General features: G+C 33.1%; 3 protein-coding genes and 1 long non-coding RNA gene across 5 annotated transcripts; 3 read left to right on the forward strand and 1 right to left on the reverse strand.

Moving 5' to 3' along the window:
- The first annotated feature begins 819 nt into the window (after window positions 1-819).
- On the forward strand, window positions 820-3,275 carry LOC105131793 (11-beta-hydroxysteroid dehydrogenase-like 4A). The gene is made up of 6 exons (XM_011034946.1): window positions 820-1,058; window positions 1,216-1,408; window positions 2,207-2,292; window positions 2,421-2,552; window positions 2,653-2,781; window positions 2,892-3,275. Exons 1-6 carry the CDS (start codon window positions 876-878, stop codon window positions 3,099-3,101), a joined length of 933 nt encoding a protein of 310 aa, XP_011033248.1. The 5' UTR covers window positions 820-875; the 3' UTR covers window positions 3,102-3,275.
- A 2,413-nt stretch (window positions 3,276-5,688) lies between these two features.
- Window positions 5,689-7,576, forward strand: LOC105131870 (11-beta-hydroxysteroid dehydrogenase-like 6). Its single transcript, XM_011035049.1, has 5 exons — window positions 5,689-5,877; window positions 6,082-6,145; window positions 6,994-7,076; window positions 7,166-7,294; window positions 7,373-7,576. Exons 1-5 carry the CDS (start codon window positions 5,689-5,691, stop codon window positions 7,574-7,576), a joined length of 669 nt encoding a protein of 222 aa, XP_011033351.1.
- Window positions 7,577-10,635: 3,059 nt separating this feature from the next.
- Window positions 10,636-11,590, forward strand: LOC105131795 (uncharacterized). The gene is made up of 2 exons (XR_843504.1): window positions 10,636-10,919; window positions 11,096-11,590. It is a non-coding gene; the product is annotated as an uncharacterized LOC105131795 (long non-coding RNA).
- Window positions 11,591-12,014: 424 nt separating this feature from the next.
- LOC105131794 (TBCC domain-containing protein 1) lies at window positions 12,015-18,496 on the reverse strand. 2 transcript variants are annotated; one of them, XM_011034948.1, is made up of 9 exons: window positions 17,904-18,495; window positions 17,019-17,159; window positions 16,363-16,746; window positions 15,705-15,809; window positions 14,973-15,113; window positions 14,315-14,518; window positions 13,853-13,945; window positions 13,517-13,628; window positions 12,015-12,312 (listed from the first exon to the last, which is right to left on the reverse strand). In XM_011034948.1, exons 1-9 carry the CDS (start codon window positions 18,387-18,389, stop codon window positions 12,269-12,271), a joined length of 1,710 nt encoding a protein of 569 aa, XP_011033250.1. In that variant the 5' UTR covers window positions 18,390-18,495; the 3' UTR covers window positions 12,015-12,268. The 2 variants fall into 2 exon arrangements, with proteins under 2 accessions (XP_011033250.1, XP_011033249.1); XM_011034947.1 differs by lacking the exon at window positions 12,015-12,312 and adding an exon at window positions 12,713-12,965 and having other exon boundaries at window positions 17,904-18,496.
- Between the last annotated feature and the right edge of the window lie 4,017 nt (window positions 18,497-22,513).

Consider the following 22,513-nt stretch of genomic DNA (forward strand, 5'->3'; position numbering starts at 1 on the left):
TTGAGAACTTTACAATGAAAAACTAATTTTGTCCTCGAAAACAAAACTAATAAATGATGCTTTTGAGGTTGAGGTTTGTTTGTTTTACATTTTAAAAATATTTTTAAAAAATTAAAATATTTTTATTTGTTTTAAATTAATTTTTTTTAATATTTTCATATTATTTTAATATACTAATATTAAAAATAATTTTTTTAAAATAAAAAATTATTTTAATATATTTCCAATAAAAAAAATATTTTAAAAAGCAATCACTATCATATTCTTAAATATCCTCCAATTCTATAATTAATTCATTATGTTCCATTTATCATTCAAGAATTTAAAAGGTGCAATAATAATATCTTTTTATTTTATGAAGTATTGTAAAATGACGCTTATCCTTTTATTTTCAAAAATTAAAATTAAAAAAAAAAAGAATTAAAATGATACCTTTATCTAAAACGATATCAATTAATTTAACCTTCGCTGTCATTAAACCTATTAAAGTGTGTAATGTCATGAAGACGAATTCGATTTATGTTATCCAGTTAGTATTTTACGTGATCATTAAACTATCGTTTTTGGATTTATATTCCACTCTCAATCATCGGGTTTTGCTCTCTCTTAATTATTCGTCGAAGCCAGCAGTTCCCATATTGTTTTGGAACGACAACGACCCCCATTTTGATATACTTGCAATTTTTGTCGCCCATTTTTGGGTAACTTAAAAGGACTGATATTTATTGATCGTTGAAAGGCTGTGATTCTTGTTTGTTAGTTTATTGATCGTTGAAAGACTGTGATGTGTATGTTAGTTGGGCAGTAATAACTACATATAATGAGATTCCCCCTCCTCTCTCTTGCGTAAACAAAGCACTCATAGCCTGACAGCCATGATCCTGATGCACAGAGCGTTGAATATTGTGTTTCCTCTTGCAATGCTCATTTTACTCCTGATAATTCTACCACCTTATCTTGTGTTCAAGTTGCTGAGCTACATTAAAAGATCCATATTCAGTGAAAATGTGGCCGGAAAAGTTGTTCTCATCACTGGAGCATCTTCCGGCATTGGTGAGGTCTGTATCAATCCCAACGCATTTAGAGTTTGAGGGTTTTTTTCCTTTTTTGCCTCTACTTGATATACATACATACATACATACATACATATACATATATATATATATATGGTATTAATAATGGTGTTATTGTTTTTGTCTATGGCCTCAAATTAAGGATCTTGCTTACGAATATGCTGTAAGAGGAGCTAGATTGGCCCTTGTTGCAAGAAGAGAAGACCGTCTTAGAGCAGTAGCTGATAAAGCCCGTAATCTGGGTTCGCCAAATGTTTTTCATGTCCGTGCGGACGTTTCTAAGGTTGAAGACTGCAAACGAATCATTGATGAGACGTTGAACCACTTTGGCCACCGTAAGTCGACTACGTGCATATATCACTTGCAAATACTTTAGATGACATATTAAAGTTCCAGTTAATTTCCAGCAAATGCTTTATGATATCTAAAAACTGTCAAAAAAAAAATGGTAAGATAAAAATGTATTAACTAAATATACAATAACAAAAACGATTTGCGTAAATATTTTCTACTCTTAAGATATTAGAAGGGTAAACTTGTGGTTTTATAAATTAATTTTATATGCCACGCATAATTAGAAAAACATATATTTTGTTCAGAATAACGAGGAAAGGACTTAGTAAAGATCTAATTAAATATTAATGATAGGATAGGTACAATTATACATGCAAAGACTAACTTGAAATATATATATATCTTGTTCGGAGTAAGGAGCATTTTTGACATTAAAATATGTACGTGTAGGTTATATTACTTTTTTTTTTTTTGTAAGATTTTATTAGAAAATTGATGGAAATACATGTAGAGAAGTCTACTTTACTTGGAGATTGAATATCTTAAAAAAAAAACCTAATTACATAACTATAGATAGAGTCATTTATATATATAAAAAAAAAACAAAGTAATATGGTTTTTTTCTTTAGTTATGAAAATTAAATATATCTAGCACTAATTGGTACAAGGAATGCTTGTTTTGTTACATCTAAGTATCTCTGGTATGACTATCCCGTTCTAGAAATTTACTTTGTGTCTTGGCATCAAAACAAGGCATTAGACATTAATTTGTTGGCGAAGACGATAATTAATTTTGTTAGTTTTGATATCGCTCATGGCTTCTGGGTTCTGCACTGCAGTTGATCATTTGGTTAATAACGCTGGGATTTCTCAAGCTGAGTATTTCGAAGATTGCACTGAAGTCTCTGATTTGACTCATATTATGGTATGCATCATCATCAACATGCCATCACCCTTGGAAAACTGGATTTCTATCAAAACATTATATTATCAATAAAAATATTTAATAATAAATTAACAATATAACAACGCACTCTCCTTCTGCTCTGATAGGATGTAAATTTCTGGGGCTCAGCATTTTGCTCGCGTTTTGCCATTCCACATCTAAAGAGAAGCAAAGGGAAAATTGTTGTGATATCATCGGTAGCTCCTTGGTCACGAACACCAAAATTAAGCGTCTACAATGTATGTAAAATCCCAATTAGTAGTACTTGCTTTCCTTGATCAATTTCCCATCTCTTTATTTGCTTTTCTGATTTTTAGTGTTTATCCTTGGCGACTTCAGGCAAGTAAGGCGGCTTTAATAAGCTTTTATGACACCTTGAGGGTTGAGATCGGTTCCCATATTGGTATAACAATCGTGATGCCTGGGTTGATCGATACAGAAATGACCTCACCTTCTTCACTAGCCAAGGTAAACAATCCAATAAATTAACTAATTTTTGAAGTCTAAGCTTCACATTATAGTTGTCAAATGTAGCTGCTACCAATAATTAACATTGTTTAGCCATGACTTCTGTGTAGTATTCTCTCAAGTTTTGTCCACCAAATGAGTCGGCAAATCAATGTGCACAGGCAATTGTGAAGAGCACCTGCCGTGGCGACAGATACTTGACTGAGCCATCTTGGTGGAACGCTTTGTTTATCGTCAAATCGTTATGTCCAGAAGCATTGGATTTGCTTTTGTGCTGGAATTTTATGGTTAATGGAGCACAAAAGGAAAGACGAATGTAAGCAGCTGGTATTATTTTCCAAGATGAACCACGAAACATCAAATTATTATCCCAAGCTTCTATTTTAATCACTACGAGCTTATCTGTGGGCTAAATATCTAAGAAAGCCAAGTTATTTTTATGTTTTTCGGTCTTTATCTACTGAAGTATGAAGAGAAGATTTTACCTCTACTTATGTACGTGTGAGTGCTTGTAATTTAATTGAATATTAATAATGAGTTTTCCTTTGTTTTCTGTTGTGTTAGATGAACAATTGAATGTTTCTATATATATATATATACTAATTGAAATTTTATATAACAGCTAGCGTTAAAAAAAATTAGCCAACTAGAAAAAAAAATGTTTGTGTGCATAAAACGAAAGACAAAAAAAAAAAGCTTTATACCGAACTGAAAAACCAAGGAAAATAACTCTTAAAATTTTAATTTGTGTATTTGTATATAGATCCCGGCCTGAACATTTAGTGCTTCAGCGGGGGCCAAAAATCGAATCAAAATTTAAAACGATAGCTATATTGCAAGCCTGAAACGGCAAGATGGTCTTGTTGGATATCACTCCACAATTAAAGTGTTATAAATTATTAAATTGAACTCAATTTCCAGCACCTCTTTTCCTTATATAAAAATTATAAGAAATTTACTATATATTTGGAACCCACAAACTAAGAGAACGAACAGTCAAAAGAAAAATCAATGGCCTTTTACATTCTTCTTGCTAAGTTCTGATTGTTATTAATAATACAAAATTATTTGAGGTTTTATATTTAATTTTTTTTGTTAATTGGTCCATATACGTTCTTTAAAAATGATCAATTGAGTATATTGTTTTCAAAAATATCATCTCAAGAGAATTTTTAAAATATGATTCATCCATTTATGCAAGCAGCTCAAGACATTATATTTCTCAAAATAAATAAATAAATTATACAATAGCAGGTTCAGCCAATTATTGTATATAAAGTTATAAATTTGGGAGTGTACATAATCTATCTTGCATCTAGCATATTATTTGTTGAGTTTTATTATATTTTTGAAGGAAGGGTTATTTTTTACCGACAATAATATTAAGTTTTACCAGTTTTAGTGGATTTATTTTCTTTTTATTTTTTTTTTCATCTGAGATTTCATACCAACACTTTCAAAAAATCAAACATGTCATATCTATTTATATTTATATTAAATTTGGTATTTATTTTTTTAATGCTATTTATTTTGCTTTTAATATCTTTTTAAGTTGATTTTTTTTTTAATTTTATCCTTTGATATTTTATTTTATTTTTTTATATCTAATTTGATCTTTATTTTTTATTTTTATTTTCTTTTATCTTTTTCTTGATTTATTTAGTCCCTCATTATTATTTTTTCATTTCATTTTTATACCAAATATGACTCTCATTGTTTTGATTGATATTTTTTTTGTTTTTAAATTTTTGATGAATAGAAATTTTGCTTCATAATTTTTTAATGTTTTTCTTCTTTGAGGCAACTCGGTCATTTAACTCAGATCACAAGTTTTGAAAATTAACTTGGTTTAAATTTAGTCTTTTAAATTTGTTTTTAAATTTTGTCCCTCGGTATTAGATTATTGGGCCTATATTTTTATTTTTTTTGCTTTTCTTTAAGTTGGGTTACACCGATTTCATATTTCAGGTTGTGGGTTAATCGAGTTAATCCGGGTTGACTTGAGTTTTTTTTAATATTTTTTAAAATTGATTTTTTTTTCAATCCTATATTTTATCATTTAGTTTGCTTAAAAATTTACCTCTATTGTTTTATTCAATTTTTTTATGCGGGCTTATTCTAATCTCATGAATTTAGTTTGTTGACTTGGGTTATATTTTTTTATTTTTTTTAAAAATGATTTTTTTCAAATAATCCTTCAACCTTTGCTTTGCTAGTAATTAAGCTACGAGTTTCTTTTATTTTTATTTTTATGAGATTATCTTATTCTCATTTAATTTTTTTTATTATCAAATAAAATCATCAAAATCTTTTAAGAATATTTAGAAGGTATATTTTTTGTAATATTGACAAGCATTTATTTTTTTTATTAGTCATTGTTATTTTTTTATTGTTGTTTTTTTTATAATCATATTATTAAATTAATTGAGTTTATTAAACTTATTTGAATCAATGATATGGGTTCCATTTTTTTTTTTTGCTCTTTTAAAAATACTATCATTGTTTAAGTTTTTTTGTTCTCATGTTAAGAAAAATTTAACTTAATATATAATAGCATAAATTATTTATCTAGTATTTATCTAAATAAAAATATTATCCGCATCATTCACACGTATACTTTTTATTATATTTATGGAACATTATATATTATGAATGGTAGCAACGTCACTAAAAAAAAAAGATGAATAAATTTACGACCGCACATGTACTAAATTTAAATGTGTATATGAGGCTGCCAAGGCTGGTATTTTTATCGAGTTTTGATTCCGAAGCCAGATCGTGCTAGCCGGCAATCACATTCAGCCAACTAGATAAGCCAAAACTTCAACTAATTAATTGTTTCCAAGTTCCCCAAGAGAGGCATAAAAACTCTTCGATTTCCTATCTCATTTCAATTTTCAACGGAACATGGCAATGACCTCGATTCACAAATTGTTGAATATAGTGTTTCCTCTTATGATAATCATTTCAATCCTAGTAATCTTACCGCCATACCTTGTGTTCAAGTTGCTAAGTTACATAAAAAGATCTATGTTCACTGAAAATGTGGCTGGAAAAGTTGTGCTCATCACTGGAGCATCTTCTGGCATTGGTGAGGTCTGTACCAGTCTCAATTTTTTTCCCCTTTTTGATAGATTCGCATGTGTACTGAATAGAACACCCCCACTGGGCTCATGATTTTCTAAGATAAATTTTAATATGACTCGAACTTTCTTTTTTCTTTTTCCTCGATGAGCAACATCTCTGCTATATCATATATTGATAATATTTCTATTGTATTGTATGTGGAAAAAAACAAAGGGTCTTGCATACGAGTATGCTAGACGAGGAGCTGGATTAGCCCTTGTTGCGAGAAGAGAAGACTGTCTTAGAGCCTATTTGTTTTTGTGTTTTAAAAGTGTTTTTGAAAAAATTTAAAATTTTTTTAATTTTTTATTAACTTTAAATTAATATGTTTTTAATATTTTCAAATCATTTTGATATACTGATGTTAAAAATAATTTTTAAAAAATAAAAAAATATTGTTAATATGTATTTTGATATAAAAAACTATTTGAAAAATAATAACAACCACAATTCCAAACAGGCTTAAAAAAGTCGATCATTGCAAACGAATTGTAGACGAGGCAGTGAACCACTTCGGTCAACGTAAGTATCCAAGCAAGGAATGGTTTCTCGGACGTTGTTATCTGCCAATTATGCCTAATAATTCTTTTAAGCTGTAACATGTCATGGTCTTTTTTCTTCTTTAACAGTGGATCATTTGGTTAGTAACGCCGGGATTTTGCGGGCTGAGTTGTTCGAAAATTACAAGCTGTCTGATTTCGCTCCAATCTTGGTAACTTTAGCATGAATAAATTTTATTACTCGGAGTCAATGTTAACACAACCTTAGGGTATTTCTGTACCCAAAATCCAACAGATCCCTACATCATATAATATTCAAATGGGACTTCTCCAGAGAAAACGGTAACGAGGGAAGCAAGAAAAATTTCTTGTGAATTTTTTTTTCTATGATGAAATTCCCCCAGGGAATTTGTTTAAGTTTACAGAGTGTCTGGGAGTAAGAATGCATTAATTTTTAGTTCTAAGCCTGTCCAAATGATAGTTTTTTTAAACTATTATCATAAAAATAACAACATTCAATTTCCATCCTTGTCTCAAGATGTCAATTTCTTGGGGGCAACATATTGCGCTCGCTTTGCTATTCCAGTCCTGAGGAAAAGCAGAGGGAAGATTGTTGCGATTACATCAGTGGCAGCTTGGGTACCAACTCCAAGGGCAACCTTCTACAATGTATGCATATCCCTAGCTAGTTTATGCAATTCTAATGACCAGTTTCTCATTTCCGATCACTAACGATGGATCAATTGCAATGACTTCAGGCAAGCAAGGCAGCCTTGGTAAGCTTTTATGAGACACTCAGAGTTGAATGCGATTCCCATATTGGTATAACAATAGTGCTTCCAGGATTGATCGAGTCAGAAATGACTGTGCCTGATTCACTGTCAAAGGTAGGCCATTAGCCAAGTAAATAACAAGAATATTCACCATTTTTAGGAAGTTCACTACTGATTGTGATCTATATATAGTTTCAAGCCAAGTTTCTCCCACCGATTGAATCAACAAGACAATGTGCCGAAGCAATTGTGCATAGCGCTTGCCGTGGTGACATGTACTTGACAGAGCCATCTTGGTCGAGTTCTCTTTTCATGCTCAAGCTGCTATGTCCTGAATTATTTGACTGGTTTTATCGTTGGAATTTTATGAGTGGATCTAAGATTGATCAGCTGTAAACAATGAAAACCTGAAACAACCATCTTCTGAAAATTGACGAGCCAAGTGCACTGTGATGTTTTGTATCTTGTCTTTTTAAGCTCGAAGAAGATTTTCCTAGCTTTCGAGGGCAATATTAGATGCTGTTACAAGATTATATAATAAAGTTAGAAAATTAAAGTGTTCTTCAAGAAATTATTAGTGTTGATCCCACCATAATAATTAAGAGATTAGATGATAATCTCCGGCAAGTAACGAGGGAGGCAGCTGGCTAATTAATTAAATTGTTATGGGTTGAGTAAATTAATGGCCCGTGACTGGCTGATTAATTAAATTGTAATACCACGTGGCAGCAACCCTTTGCATCTGGGCCATGCCAGCAAATCAAACTTAAATTCAAGAAGGTACCTCGATTTTTAATCATAAGACATTGTCTTGGTTATTATTATTATTATTATTATTGAATACAGATCCAACTTAAATTAAGCCACTTCATTTGGGATTTTATCCATTGAAGTTCAATGATGAATTTTCAAGCTTTAAATGGGCATGCAGAAATCTACTTTTTAAAGTTTTCATATATTATATTTCACTCGTCTTTGTTTTTACTATATTAGATTTGATTCTTTGACGTTGTTGTTCCACGAATGTTCTTTTCGTTTTACAATTTTCCTATTACAGAACAAGAAGTCACAATGAAGTGAATTCGCAATTGAAGGCATTACAGTATTAGATGTTGTTAGAAAATCACAGATCAATAAATTAATTTCTCAAAAGTAAATTGTTTTTAGAGAAATTATGAGATATGTTCAGTGTACGTGTGGATCTTATCACTGGATCTCACCATTACAAGAAATCTAAATCTTCTCTTGGAATATTGTACACCAAGAGAGGTCACTATGTACTACAAAAGTAATTCAGAATGGTTTTTTTCTTTTATACTTCAGTTTTTTCTTAATGTTTTTACCAATTAATTTTTTTATTTATCCTTTAACATTACAATAATTTGAGTTTGGGTTTTTCGTGGATTGTTTTGCATGCCTAATCACAAGATTTTGAAAAAAATATCTCATTGCTTGGTTGATGTTTAATTTAGAAAAATAGATCTTAATTATATTAGCTTAGAGAAATTAAAATTTGGGAATTGAATTTGAAGCTTTACCAAGTATCAAGCCCCTTAGATTTTCTTCCATTAAGGACTAAGTTGAACGAGCAGGTAAAACTTCAAGCAATTCTTTTTCGGTTACCCAACTTCTTCTTTTTTTAATTTGATCCTTCCAAGTTTATTTTTTAAAATTTAAATTTCATCCTTTTTTTATTTAGGTCATTTTATAAAATTATTTAGGTCAGTTTATACATGTTTGTTGATGGCTAGGAATGTGATAGACATGGGTCTACAACTATGCTTGGCTTTGGTCCAGTGTACGTGGCTGACGACGGGGGAAAGCTAAGGCATGTTGTCGTTGTGGGGGGAAGAGTGATAGTGGCTCTCCCTTGTAGGTTGTGGTTTAAAAGATGAGAAATGATGGCAGTCGCTTTCGGGTGTAGATGATGGCTTACGAAATGGTAAAATGATGGCATTTTTTTTTTTTTATTAACGTGGGTGTTCGGGCCAGCTTACGCACATCATAATTAATGGTAAAATAATAACAATTTTGATAATAGGGGTAATTGGATTTCAGTATTGAGTTGCTCTAAGAGGGATAGAGGCTGGTATGTAGATATGATAGGATGGTTATAAAGGTGGTGCGGTGGCTAGGTTTTGGGTTTGTGGTTTTGGTGACTAGGGTTTAGGTGTGGCAGAAGGTGAGCAATGTTTTTTTCTAGCCTTTTGTCCCCTTTTTTTTTTTTGTTCAAGTCAAGGAAAAGGTTGTCTCCATTTGAAGTCTCTATAAATAGGGGGGGAGATTTGGCCTGGATTGTTCTAGGATAAACAAAATATTATGATATTTTCGTTATTTGGAGTCAACAGGGGCACTTTAGCTATTAAATTGAATGTAATGGTAAAATAGTAAATAATATAAGGTTTTTTGTTGACTTTTTTGTGCCAAAATAGGAGGATGTAAAATTTTATAAAATTATTAAAGTTGAGAGAAAGTAATTTTTCAATCCAAAGTAAAAAATTGACTAAACTATAAGAGGGTCTATGTGATTATTCTTTTTTAAAATAGAAGGAATATGAAGACATGTCCCTTCTGTTTTTATTATATTTATTTATTTTATTTGAAAATCGTAATTACATATTATTTAAATTAAATATTTCTATTAAATTTGATTACTCCATTAATATGATTGATTTGCAAGTCAATTAATAACTACTTATCCATCCTCGTGGAACTGCAAATAGTAATTAAGCTTGAGTAACAAAAGCCATTCATTCCTTCTTCGTTCTAAAAACGAATGATACATTAAGGTACTCATCTTTGATCTTTCTTATTTGGATCCTTCATTTTTTTTTTCTTTATTTTTTGGTTCTATCTCAAGCCAAATTTATAAGAAAGTGAACTTATCTTTTATTTTCCTGATTTGGATTTATATATATATATATATATATATAATTATTCATACGTGTTAAGTTATATCCATGGAGCTGGTCCAAAAAGATCCTCTTCTCATATACTTCTTTTCAATAGCAGTTTGAGAAGGCATTTATAGGACTTTAATGAGCAAAACCATGTTAAATTCCTGATTCCAGCCCTTCTTTTTCAAGCAATTTATCGGGTATGCAAGGCAAAGAGAAACGAGGGGGTTTTTTGTGCAGGAACATTAGATTCTGAACGTTCTACCGAGTTGCAAGAGCTGGCAAAGCCGGTTTGATCACAGTTCAAGGCAAGATCTCAGCGATACTACGAACTGTCCAGCACCTTGCAGAGCTTACATGATTATGTGGTTGAGCTCTTTCAGCAATTTCTCAAGTCTAGCTATCAAATTCGGATATGCGATGATATTACCTTGAAAGGAAAGGGGAAGGAAAAAAAAAAAAACTTCGAGCCATTTGGGCATGGCTAGGACGGCTGGGGCATGGCTAGGACGGCTGAGTGTGCAGAGTCAATTTTCGCCTTGGTCTGTCTGTAAATTTTCAACTGTGGAGCCTTTTTCCCTCACTAAGATTGATTTGGTGCACGAAACAACACATACATAGCATTCCATCATTCATAAAATATTCTCACGCTATCTCTGTTTACTAGTTGATTTCACGGCCATTCAAAACACTGTTTGCTACAGCCAAGAGGACATGAGATTTCTTACATCATGAATAACTAGTATAAAAAGCAAAAACTGACCGTTATATATGATTATGAAGGCAAGCTAAACTAGCAGTGTCATCCGCCGCCGAACCGACTGAGATCATCTTCTTAGCAAGTAAGTTAGAGGGTGAAATAGTTTTATACCCAAAGATGCAGGTAAAAGAGATCCAGCTCTTTATGGCATAAAAAGCCATATATTTACTTCTAGTTTTCTATACCAAAAAACTCCATCACTAAACTGACTTAGCTACAGGAGGGTTTCCTGAACACACAAGGAACTCTGTTTTGCAGATTAGTGACACAGCATGAACAACCCAATCCATCAGTAGCCATGGAAAAGCCCAACAAATCCATTGAAGTTTTTCTTTTGACCTCATCAGGTGCGTATCTATTTATCACCTTCTTCCCGGTTCCCAGAGCAAGCAGTAAAGTGTTTCAAATGGCCCCATCCAGCTACTTCTTGTGAGTTGTGATAATCCCAAGTTTTGCATGTGCAAACTGCAAGATGATCGTAGGTCCTCAAGCTCCCGCAACAGAAGATGCTGATGAACAGGAGAGGCAAGTTGATGGACATCCATTTCAGGTCGGTGGTCATGTAATTTTTTACAGTTAGGAAATACCCTTTTTTTTTTTTTTTTGAAATCGAATGTTATAATTAAAAGCGATAGTCAGCTACATGAAACCCTAATCGAGCTCATTTTTTAGCATGCCAGCAACATTGCGGCCTTGGGTTTTAGAACATCAGAAATTCAGAATCAGCAATGAATCTCCTTTTAACATGCACTCCATCTGGATTTGCAATCTACCATTCATGAATGAAAATTACAACGCTTGGCTGATCAACAATAGTTTGTTTTTTATGTGATCGGCGAAAAAATATACAAGTTATCATAATACCAAACAATCTCTAGGTCATCAATCTCTAGGTTATCGCTAATAACTTGATGTTTAAAATGGAAGGAGAAGAGTGAAATGCATGCTCTGAAGACTATCACGAAATCCCTAAGAAAAAATACTATACATTTGTGCATTACGAAAAACATTCCACAGTATTCTAGCTCACCCAGAACAGATTTGAAGATGTTCTTTCTTCGCTTTTTTTTCCAGAAAGTTCCACTTTTTAATCCGATATTATAACCAACTGGGCAATAGAGGAAACTTCAAAGTTTAATAAATAAAGAGAATCTAGATGGTGAGAGCAACGGAAAAATTCACAAGATTGTGAACCTAAATCAACAAATATTACAGTAAAATTTCCTTTCAAAAAATATTACACTGAGAGTAGACAGTGCATTCTCTGCTCCAACGATACCGGATAAATGTCCACTCCAAAGGATCAAAGTACACAGGGTTGATTCTCAGCTGTCTCTATATACTACCATTTGATATATCATCAAGACTGAAAGAACAACAGAAAGCTTCCTTCTGAAAACACCCTTGATTGCACCAAACAATCATCCATCATTAATCACCTTGTAGGCAGTAAAGTTGTCTGATATTTCCTGAAGCTGTAACATCATAGGAAAGGCCAGTGACAACTCAGTTAATATTTTAGAGCTTCTTATATAAAATCAACAATAACGCATATGCATTACGAGTTCTGGATGCACAGTTTCACATTAGATAACAGACAATAACAAATGCAGAGTTGCAAGCGGTTAACATTAACACGGTATCGATATATGGTTTACACTCTTATAATAGATGACACGGGTATAGATAAGTATTGTACGGTTGCGGAACAGCACTTCCCCGCCAAGCTCTCCATGACAAGAGAGTTCTAACTTCAATTTGTCACGTTAGGATCTTATCATATTCCCTCAGACAGCAAGATATGCCATTCATTGCATGTGCTTTCTTTTTTTTTTTGAAAAAAAAAAAACACTCCAACGCTACCTTCTTTCCTAAAACTGCGAGTCTTTTGTAAAATCAAATACTTGATGCATGCCTTTATAGCCCACCTTCTAAATAACATAATCTGACCTAATAAAACTCATCCATATTCTAGAATGAAGAATTGATGGAGGAAGGGTATTACTATCTACCACTTACTCCCTATAACAGGAAGAATTTACCTATCTACAGCCCCACAAATTGTCCTACCAATATGTTCCCAGCATGTGTAAATATCCTCTGCAAATTTGCAGGCAGGCAACACACACTGGGTTGAAACAGATGTTATAGAGATTCAATGAATGGCAATTATGACTTGAAGTGCTGAGATTGCTATAACAAGCTGAATTGCAATTCAAGTAATCAGTGGGAAATTTAACCAATAAAAATGATTCAAAAGGAGGATACATGATCACAGCAAACATATTTCCTCAAACAAATAAACCATGCAAGCAATAACCATGGATCCTAAAAATAAAGCACTAGTGTATTTTATTTTTTTTATTCAGTATCAATATGCACAGATACATAGATTATTAAAATATCCATGCATTGATATTACAGAGACTTTTAACATAGATATGTACAAATCATGTACATAAATAAAGTTAAATGCAGGAAACAAGATGCTTACATGCTTGTGCACACCCATGCATCCAACAATAGTGTGTGTGAGTCTCTTCCTATACATCAAATTTTGATTCCAAAGGTTTATAATGGTTGAATCAAACATCTACATTCAATCACATAAACATACATATTTCTAGCATTTTACAATATTAATGAAGAAATAAAAAGAATTAAAGTGATGATTACTACCATATAGCCAGTCTTTAAATAATAGGTGGAGTGCACTTGACAATTCCCGCTTCTGATTTTCTTCAAGAGGAACTTCCCTCAATAATTGCTTTATCTCTCCCAGATTCTTTTGCTGGAAAGGAAAAGGAGGCATTACACTAAATCAAACACCAAAACCTAGCAATTATTGTACATTGGAAAGAGACAGCAAAGGCAGAATCCAGTCTCATGCACTATATGCAGCACAGCCAAAATACAATTAGATAGCTCTCCTATCATCTTATTATAAATGTTTCTCCAGAAGAATAAAAAAAAAAATCATCCTGTTGTAATCAGTTTGAACGCTAGTGCACATACATTTCTCTGCTGAGATGCTATATAAGCCTCGGGTAATTGAAATGGGTTATCTTTTGTTGACCCTGGGGATTCACCTCCAAACCAGTTTGGAATCTGTCAATCAAGCAGGGAAAAAAAAGCACATGAACTTTTTTGCAAGTAAAATTAACTCAAAAAAAGGGAAAAAAAAGCACATGAACTTTTTTGCAAGTAAAATTAACTCAAAAAAAGGGAAAAAAAAAAACCATGAAGTTCCATGTGATGGGTGCTCAAAGAGGAAGAGACAATAAAGAAAGAAAAAGGAGAGAAAACACAAAATGATAAGTTCAAATAATCTGGACATGAAACTTCACATACATGCAAAAGATCAAATTAAATCTGCAAAATTCAACTGAAAATAAATAATGATATCAACAAGGAAATTAAAACAAACTAACAAATGGAACATTTCAGTAAATTAACACGGGAAAGTATTATTCATACCAGAAAATTGGTGAATTGGTCAGGGTCCAGTCGTGCAGCTGATTCAGCTTGAACATCAGAGACACCAGCAGAATGGGACAATGAATCATGGGGATCAACCACTCCCAAGGCTAAAGTTTCATCCCATCTGTTGATATTTGCATCTATGCCTACGTCAGCCATGTGCTCCTCCAAGTTTGAATAAAATGTATTGTATGGTGCCACCTGATTAAAATTTAACAGAAAGCTAAAGTTAATCTTCATTAGTACTTCAAAAATGAAAGGGAGAAAGGATGTTCAATTATAGCCAATGAACTGCCTACAGGATTCAAAGGTACAGAGGTTTCATTTTTTAACTTAATTAACAAATCACATCATTGTGATATACATGTTTTTTGAGAGTGAGGTTAAAGAGCTCAGCGTGGCCTTTCACAGGCCCACATCTAGCCATGACTAATACTATGAAATATCAGCAAAAAGCTCCAAAACTTAGTTAAAAAATAAATAAATTGAGGTTCAAGTATGAGTAAGTTTTCTTTATGTTCAAAACCATACATGAAAGGTAAGTGGACACTTGCATCACCATGAGAAATCTCTGCTCTGCAAGTCCTTGTATAATGTAGAATAATATAATGGCCACAACAGCTAACGGTTTACTGAACAAAATAGTCAAGCTCACCTGTAACTTATGGTTATCACCAACCATTAATGGTCGTTGATTTACCCCAAGAAAGAACACACACTCACGACAATTGGCAATGCAGACTCGTTTTGCTGCTGTAATAACATGAACTCGCTCACAATGTTCAATCCTCACAGCCTGTAAAAGACAACAAAAAGACATGCACGCGTCATTTTTCATCCAGAAAAACCCATAACACATGAGTTGATGATTAAATAACAGGAAAATCATTAGTAGGCTGACAGAGAAAGGGGCATCAATTTATGGGGGGGCAAAACAGAAATTCATGACAAAGCATATATGTTTCCAACAGAAAAAGCACACGCTGCAGGACTAATCACTCAGCAAAAGTAACAACTACTATGAAAAAATATAGCAGATGAAGGAATGTGGAAAGGTACCCTCTCCATACAGAAAGTTGGCAACCATAGATTCCTCAGTAGATGTTCTTCACACAAATATCAAGTCGTATGTCCACACAGGAAGAATTAATAGGTGCACTACAGATGCTTATGTAATATATGATAATGCCATATGCACTTGCATATACACTTGTAGACAGCAATGTGGTGAAAAATCAAATTATAAAAATTTAAACCATTCAATTTCTCGTAAGTTAAAGGAGGTGCACTTGGTAACTAAAAAAACTACCACTCAAGAAAGGTTTCCAGCTGGTCCAAACACTAGGTACTGGTCAATACTCAGCAAAAACCAAACATTTGTTACTACCTTGCCAACAGCTCCAAGAACTATAGTGGAATCAGAGCATCCATAAATGGTAGCATATCTCAAAGGTGCTAAGATGTAAAGGATGGAATCATGACAATTCAGAACCTGCAACCACACAACAGTGTCAAAATGGCCAAAAAACAATACAAACTTGAAGCATAAAAATTTTAAACTATGCTGCATGGACAAAGCAAGCAAAGAAATGTTCACCAAAACAATGGTCAAAAAAAGGCAAGGGCTCTTTTCTCTTCATGAGGTAGCTCACATGATAGATAATAACAAATTGCCATGGTGCAGACTGGTCCAGACAACACATAAATGTCAGAGAAAGCCAGGCATATCCATGACCAAAGTTCATAACCAAATTTCTAAAGTCGGATCCCATCCGCATTGCAAGCAGATATAAGTTTAAATGTGATTTACATGTTAACAAAATTAAGGATTAAGCCCGCCATGCATTTCAAGGAGGAAAAAATAAAACACGCTTAAGTCAAGCAGAATGATATTGAACTAAGCAAAAAAATCTGCCAGATATCATTAAATAATCGCTATTAGAAGTGATAATTTCAAAAAAGGAAATCATAAATTCACATAATGCTACCTAGTTATTTTTAAGGAACACAGACACATATAGATGAATATTCATTTCAATGCTAACCTTTACCGAAGAACAACCTTTAAGATCCAATGCTTGCTTTACAAATGATGACTTAGAGATCCCCTCAATAAAACATAAACCCCTAGCACTAGGCGAGGTCTTGATTGAACTTGTACAGGCATCAGCCATGGCAACATCAGGATCAGATGAATTGGCTGGTCCATTTTCTTTTGCTGAAATTCTTTCAGTAATATGCTCCAAAGCAGATGCGATATTCTGTGAAATCCAATCAAGGACTTGTGTGGCAGGTACAGGAACAGCGGGCATGTCAGGATCAGAATTGGCAAAAAATGGAGCAGCTTGGCTTAAGGTGACTACTTCAGATCCCTTGTCACCAAATTGAATCAGAAATCCAAGGTGCTCAAATCCTTCCATGGATAAAACCTAATACAGTGTAGTTAAACTAGCAAATTAATACCATGATGAAAAAGAAACCGACAAGCAGAAAATAAGTTATGTAGTCCCAAAAGATCCAACCATTAATATGCGTCAATAAAACTACACAATTTAAAAGCCTTAGAACATTTTTAAAATCATATTTATTCTGGAAATATACTCTCATGAGCAGAAAGTCATAATTCCTAAAGCATGCGTGCATAAAAGAAAACTTTTCTGTGTTAACCTAACCAAATGTAGAGACAACTGAATTGACAAACCAGAGACTCTCCTCCTTCTCCTTCCACGGACTCTGCCAAAAGAGAGAGAATGTTAGCCATGTGTTTTTGTAGGTAGGACAACTGATGAGCCTCTTCATCTGCCTGCGATGGCATAAACCGGCGGCTGTTGCTACGCACAAGCTGCAATCAAAGGAACGCTAGCTAAAAATCAACATGAACACATTACAATCAAAATTTCCAAAAATAGCAATTACAACAAGCCACAAAACATTAAAATGAGTTTTAAACTACATTATGTACATGCAAACACAACAAACAAGACAAAACAAAACAGAATCCCTATAACATCTGTCAACTTGGTATTGTTTGCAGCATTCTAAGCATTGAAGGCATTAGCAAAAGCTGATGAATCCAAGATTGTAGACAAGCGTTTAGTGCCAACGCTGTGTAAACTCTGGTTAGCTCACCATAAAAAGCGAATACCAGGAGCATCAGCTAGCCAGAACTATAGTTCTACAGAATGAAGCTGTGCACCAGATAATGTGCCAAAACCTATCATCCAATCTCCCAAACCAGAAATTCAGAAAACAAAATCATTATCTTAAAACCCCCAGAAAAATCCAGAAATGGAATCATAATCGAATTCATAGCCCGTTGAAATAACCCAGAACATAAAACAAAGAAAAAGAACGCACATTTTCTTGATTACGATGATCATTATGATATGAAACGCATTTAACTCTTTTCTAAATGTTATCACATTGTATAATCATCAACCTAATCAACGATGAAATAAAAGATTTCCATCAAATTAATCACAGACAAAACATTTACAATCCCAATTAACATCATCACCATAAAAAATAAAAAAAGCATTTATAAAGTTGGCCAAGTTAATCCCTCTAATTACGAAGAAAGAAATACCTGAAGCGGCGATAGAGCCGATAAGTAGCCATCGAAAGCTGAGGTCGACGGCCAAACATCAGCAACAGCAGCAGCATCTTTATGCGTTCTCGGCAACAACTTCTTGTAAGACTGGATGTATAGAAACAAAATCAGATCACGCAAATCGGCATCAACTGAATCAACCTCATCGGACGGAGCTTTCACGAGCGGGTCGGACTCGGAATTCAGGACCGAAGCAAGCGTGTCGAGGATCAGCCTCGCGTGGTCGGCGGAGATCTGAAGAGAGTCAGCGAGTAAGGATGAATTGACTCGGTCGTGACGAGCGAGTTTTTGTTTGAGTTGTGTTAGGATTTGTGTCGTGTCAGGGAAGATTAGTTTGGGGATTGGTAAGAGTCCGTGCTCGAATGGCTCCCGTCGTGGGTGGATTAGGGAGTTTGAATTCGGGTTTGGTGTTGGAGCCGGGTCTGGACTCGGGTCGGTTGTGGACGTTGTCTCTGTTGACATGGTTTTTCAGAGAGAGAGAGAGAGAGAGATTAGTTATTTTGTGTTTTAGAGATCTTGGAGAAATGATTAACGGTGGTTTTGTGAGAGAAAGAAGGAGAGTGAGGGCTGAGGTTCAGTGTGGGTGTATGCATGGGGAATAATTACGTGCCGTGAGGTGATTAGAAGATTTGACACAGAAGGCAATCAGATTATGACATGTTTAGAGGTTGTCATGGATGGGATCTGCTTTCTATTTTGTGATTTTTTTAATATAAAAAAATATTTAAATATTAATTTTATTTAAATATTCAATTCTTGTTATTATTAACCTATGTCTATTTTTTCCAATACAGCTAATTATTTTATTTTAGATAATATTTTATGAATAAAATAATAAAATAAAATTTTTAAATTTTATTTATAGTGAATTAACTATATGTTCAAAGATAACACAACTTTCAAGGATGTATTATAAATATTATCTGCACAGTTTTCTAGTACTTTATAGGATTGATTCCATATCTTAGGTAATTACAAACAAAAACAATTTGTAAATAACGTCTCTTTATAAAACTTTGGGGTATTGTGAATTTCTTGGAGAAGCTTTAAATGACAAAAATAGCACAGTTTGAATACTTTAAAATGAAGTGTTGTTCCTATCTGAGATCTAATTTTGAAAGACATTTTAAACAAATATACCAACAATACCGTATTCTCTTTAGTTCCGATAATCCAAGCCTCAAGCATGCCTTTTTGACATTTATTCCTAGAGATATGGCTAATAAAACTTTTAGATTATTCAAAACTAGAAAAGAAGTTATTGACAATCAATCTCTTGGCACCATATTTCATCAGGTGTTGGAAGCACTCAATAAAATGTGTGATCAACACAAATATTTCACTAAGATATTACAGCCTAATAAAACTATGCTTTGTGCTTTCAAACGACTAGATTTGCCGAACAAATGTGCAAACAATGATGTTTGCAATTGTTCTATAAAAAAGAAGAAGTATTTCAAGAAAATCCACAAATCTTCTTTTAATGGTTGCAAAAATAAATGGAAGTTCTTAAAACGCCGCCACACTAGACACCCTAAGGACTTCACTCCCAGCTCCAACAAATGTTTTATCTGTAAGCACACAGGTCACTTTGCAAAGACCTGTCCATAAAAGAAGCCCTAGTCATTAAAGTTAATTGATTTTATGGCCCAAAATAAAAGGTTCAATCTTGATAATAATAAAGTTAAATCATTATTCTCTCTCACGGATGAGATCACTCTTGATACCATAGCTGCTGTTACATATGAAAGTTCTGATGATGAGATCTATGAACTTTACCAAGCTCAACCTACCATTACCTCTTCACATCCAATACCTTTAGCCCATGTTACCATTCTTACCTCCACATATGGTAAGCTTATCAAATCCATAGCCTTATTCGACACAAAAGCCCATATAACCATTCTTAAACCTAAAGTTCTTCCACTTCATTGTTGGCTCCCACATAAAGAATACTCCGAGCTGTAGATGATCAAGTATTCTACACCCAATTCAAAACTAAAAAGCCCATTACTATACAAATTTTGCCTTAATGTTAAGTCAAAACCCATGTCTTTGGTTCTCTTTTACCTGGAAAAGATTTAGTTATTGGGCTTGATGTTTGTTTCAAATCCAAGTTTTAAATCCTTTCTCGTGGTATTTAGTATAGAGCTCATTTTCTCCCATATACAATTATCCCTTCACTCTAAGAAATCCAACCCTCTCTTATAGAAATTATTACCCCCATCAAAACCCAAATTATATAACACTTATGTTCAAACTCTCATCAAGAATTTCTTGCTAAATGTTCTTATCCATCATGGCAAAATCCATAGTTTTTTTATTATGCTTCCTTTCAAGCTTAATGAAGACATTAATCCCATGAAAGCCAAGCATTCAAGAATGAATCTTGAGCACAAGATGCTAGCTCAAGATAAGTGTGCCCCGCTACAGGCCCAAGGTCTCATTGAACCTACAGACTCACAATGGTCTTGTGAAGCCTTTTATATTAATAAAAGGTTTGAACAAAAATGAGGCAAGCTCAAATTGGTTATCAATTATCAACCCTTAAATTATTTCTTACAAGATGATAAGTTTCTTTGCCAAATATAATGACATTATTCTCATGCCTTCACAATGCTAAAGTTTCCTCCAAATTTGATCTCAAGGCCGGATTTTAGTAACTTGGCATTCATCATGAAGACAAATACGAAACATGTTTTTGCATACTAGATTATCAATATCAATGGCGATTCATGCCTTTTGGTTTCAAAGTGGCACCCGTATTACTTCAAAAGGCCATGATTAAAGTATTTGAACCCATGTTTCGATCAACTTTAATCTACACTAATAATGTGTTACTTTTCTTCAAAGATAAGGAGTCACATACTTCTTTGTTAAAGCAATTTGTAGAGATTGTTCACTACCATGATATCATGCTTTCAGAAAGCAAGATGCTTGCATGTCAGAAGAAAATCTATTTTCTTGGCATAATCTTTATAGATGGTGTTTACACACCTGACACCCATATAGTTGAAGAACTTAAAAAGTTTTCAAATGATCCCCTCACAAGAAAACAAGTTCAACAGTTTTTGAAAATTATCTAATATCTCAAAAAATTTATCCTTAGAGTTGCACATATAATAATACCACTTTAACTCATAATCAAGAAAGATACGAACTCTTTAACAGAAAAGCAAACTCAAACTGTTAAACAATTAAAGATAGTCACATAAAATTTACCTATTTTAGTCATTCTATTAGTAGGACAGTATATACTCCAAACTGATGACAGTGACAAGTATTTGAGCGTTGTACTACTAAACAGTCATGGATTGTTCCTCCTTTCTAAAACTACTATAGTTCAAGAGGAAGATATTTTCTCATTCTTAGCTTTTGAGATTAGTTGAGTGGTTTTTCAAATACGCCTTCACCATCGAGCATCTAAAAAGAAACAAGAACTTGATCCCAGACATACTCACCAGACCACCCAAATCACAAACACTACTCCTTTCTCCAATTCTTATGGCCTCCTTTTCCCCTCCTCCTCCACTTAAATAAGACTTCTTTGTAAATGACTTACCTCTTCTTGCTCAAGATATGGTTCTTCACGACACTCTTGACTTGCAAGCAAAAAAAAAAAAAACTATTTAGCCTTCAAGACTACCTTCTTCTCAACTATAATATATCTTTCATTTGTTTCCAAAACTTAGACATTTATCCTAAATATCCTTTCATTCACCTTTTCACCTTTAAACCTGCTAGATTGTTCCCTAAAGAACTCTACTTTTTCTTATGGTATTTTTTGTCACCTGTACCATATTGCTATTGAGTTTCCCACTGATTTTTTTCTTTTTAGATTTCTCAGGACATCTTGGCTGTTAGACTCGTAGAACTATATTCTAAAGTTTCTCACTTGATTTTACAATCCCACATAATAGATCTCTTTTCTCCAACAAGAAAAATCTAAATAGCCTCATGCACAAACCTACTAGATTGAAGTACACCACATTACACTTTATAATAAATATGTTAAGTAAGCTTTTGCCTATCTGTTCTCTATTTTATATTCCACATGCCTTTTAAAGCTTTCACAAAAAATCTAATTATGAGTTTTTCACAAGCTGTAATATACAAAACTCATCCATATTCCTTGTATAAAAACCCCTTAGATAACCTCCCATACATTCAGCTTAATTACAATGTTTATGTATATACACTAGTTACCATATAATATCAAGAAAGCATATTTTCACTTTTTTTTACTTATATAATTTTTTTATTGTGTTTCTTACTACAAGTGTTGTTATGTTGTTATTTGTTTATAATATAATAATATTATTGAGTTATTTTATTATTGTTGAACTTTTTAAAAAGTTGCTTCAAAAAATAAAATAAATATCCTAGGCAGAGAAATAATATAATTTTCTAAATTATATGCATTGCTTATTTGTTTTGTTTGGAATTTAATTTTTGTTTTTTATTTTCTTTCATCAATTGTTAGGGACTATTCAGGATGATTTTTTCTTGTCGGGATAGCATTCATCAAACTAATGTATCATACTCTAACAATGTTTTTTAGATAATAACAAAAAAAATTAGCAAAG

This window comes from Populus euphratica, unplaced genomic scaffold, assembly GCF_000495115.2.
Source record: "Populus euphratica unplaced genomic scaffold, PopEup_1.0 scaffold101.1, whole genome shotgun sequence".
Taxonomy (NCBI): domain Eukaryota; kingdom Viridiplantae; phylum Streptophyta; class Magnoliopsida; order Malpighiales; family Salicaceae; genus Populus; species Populus euphratica.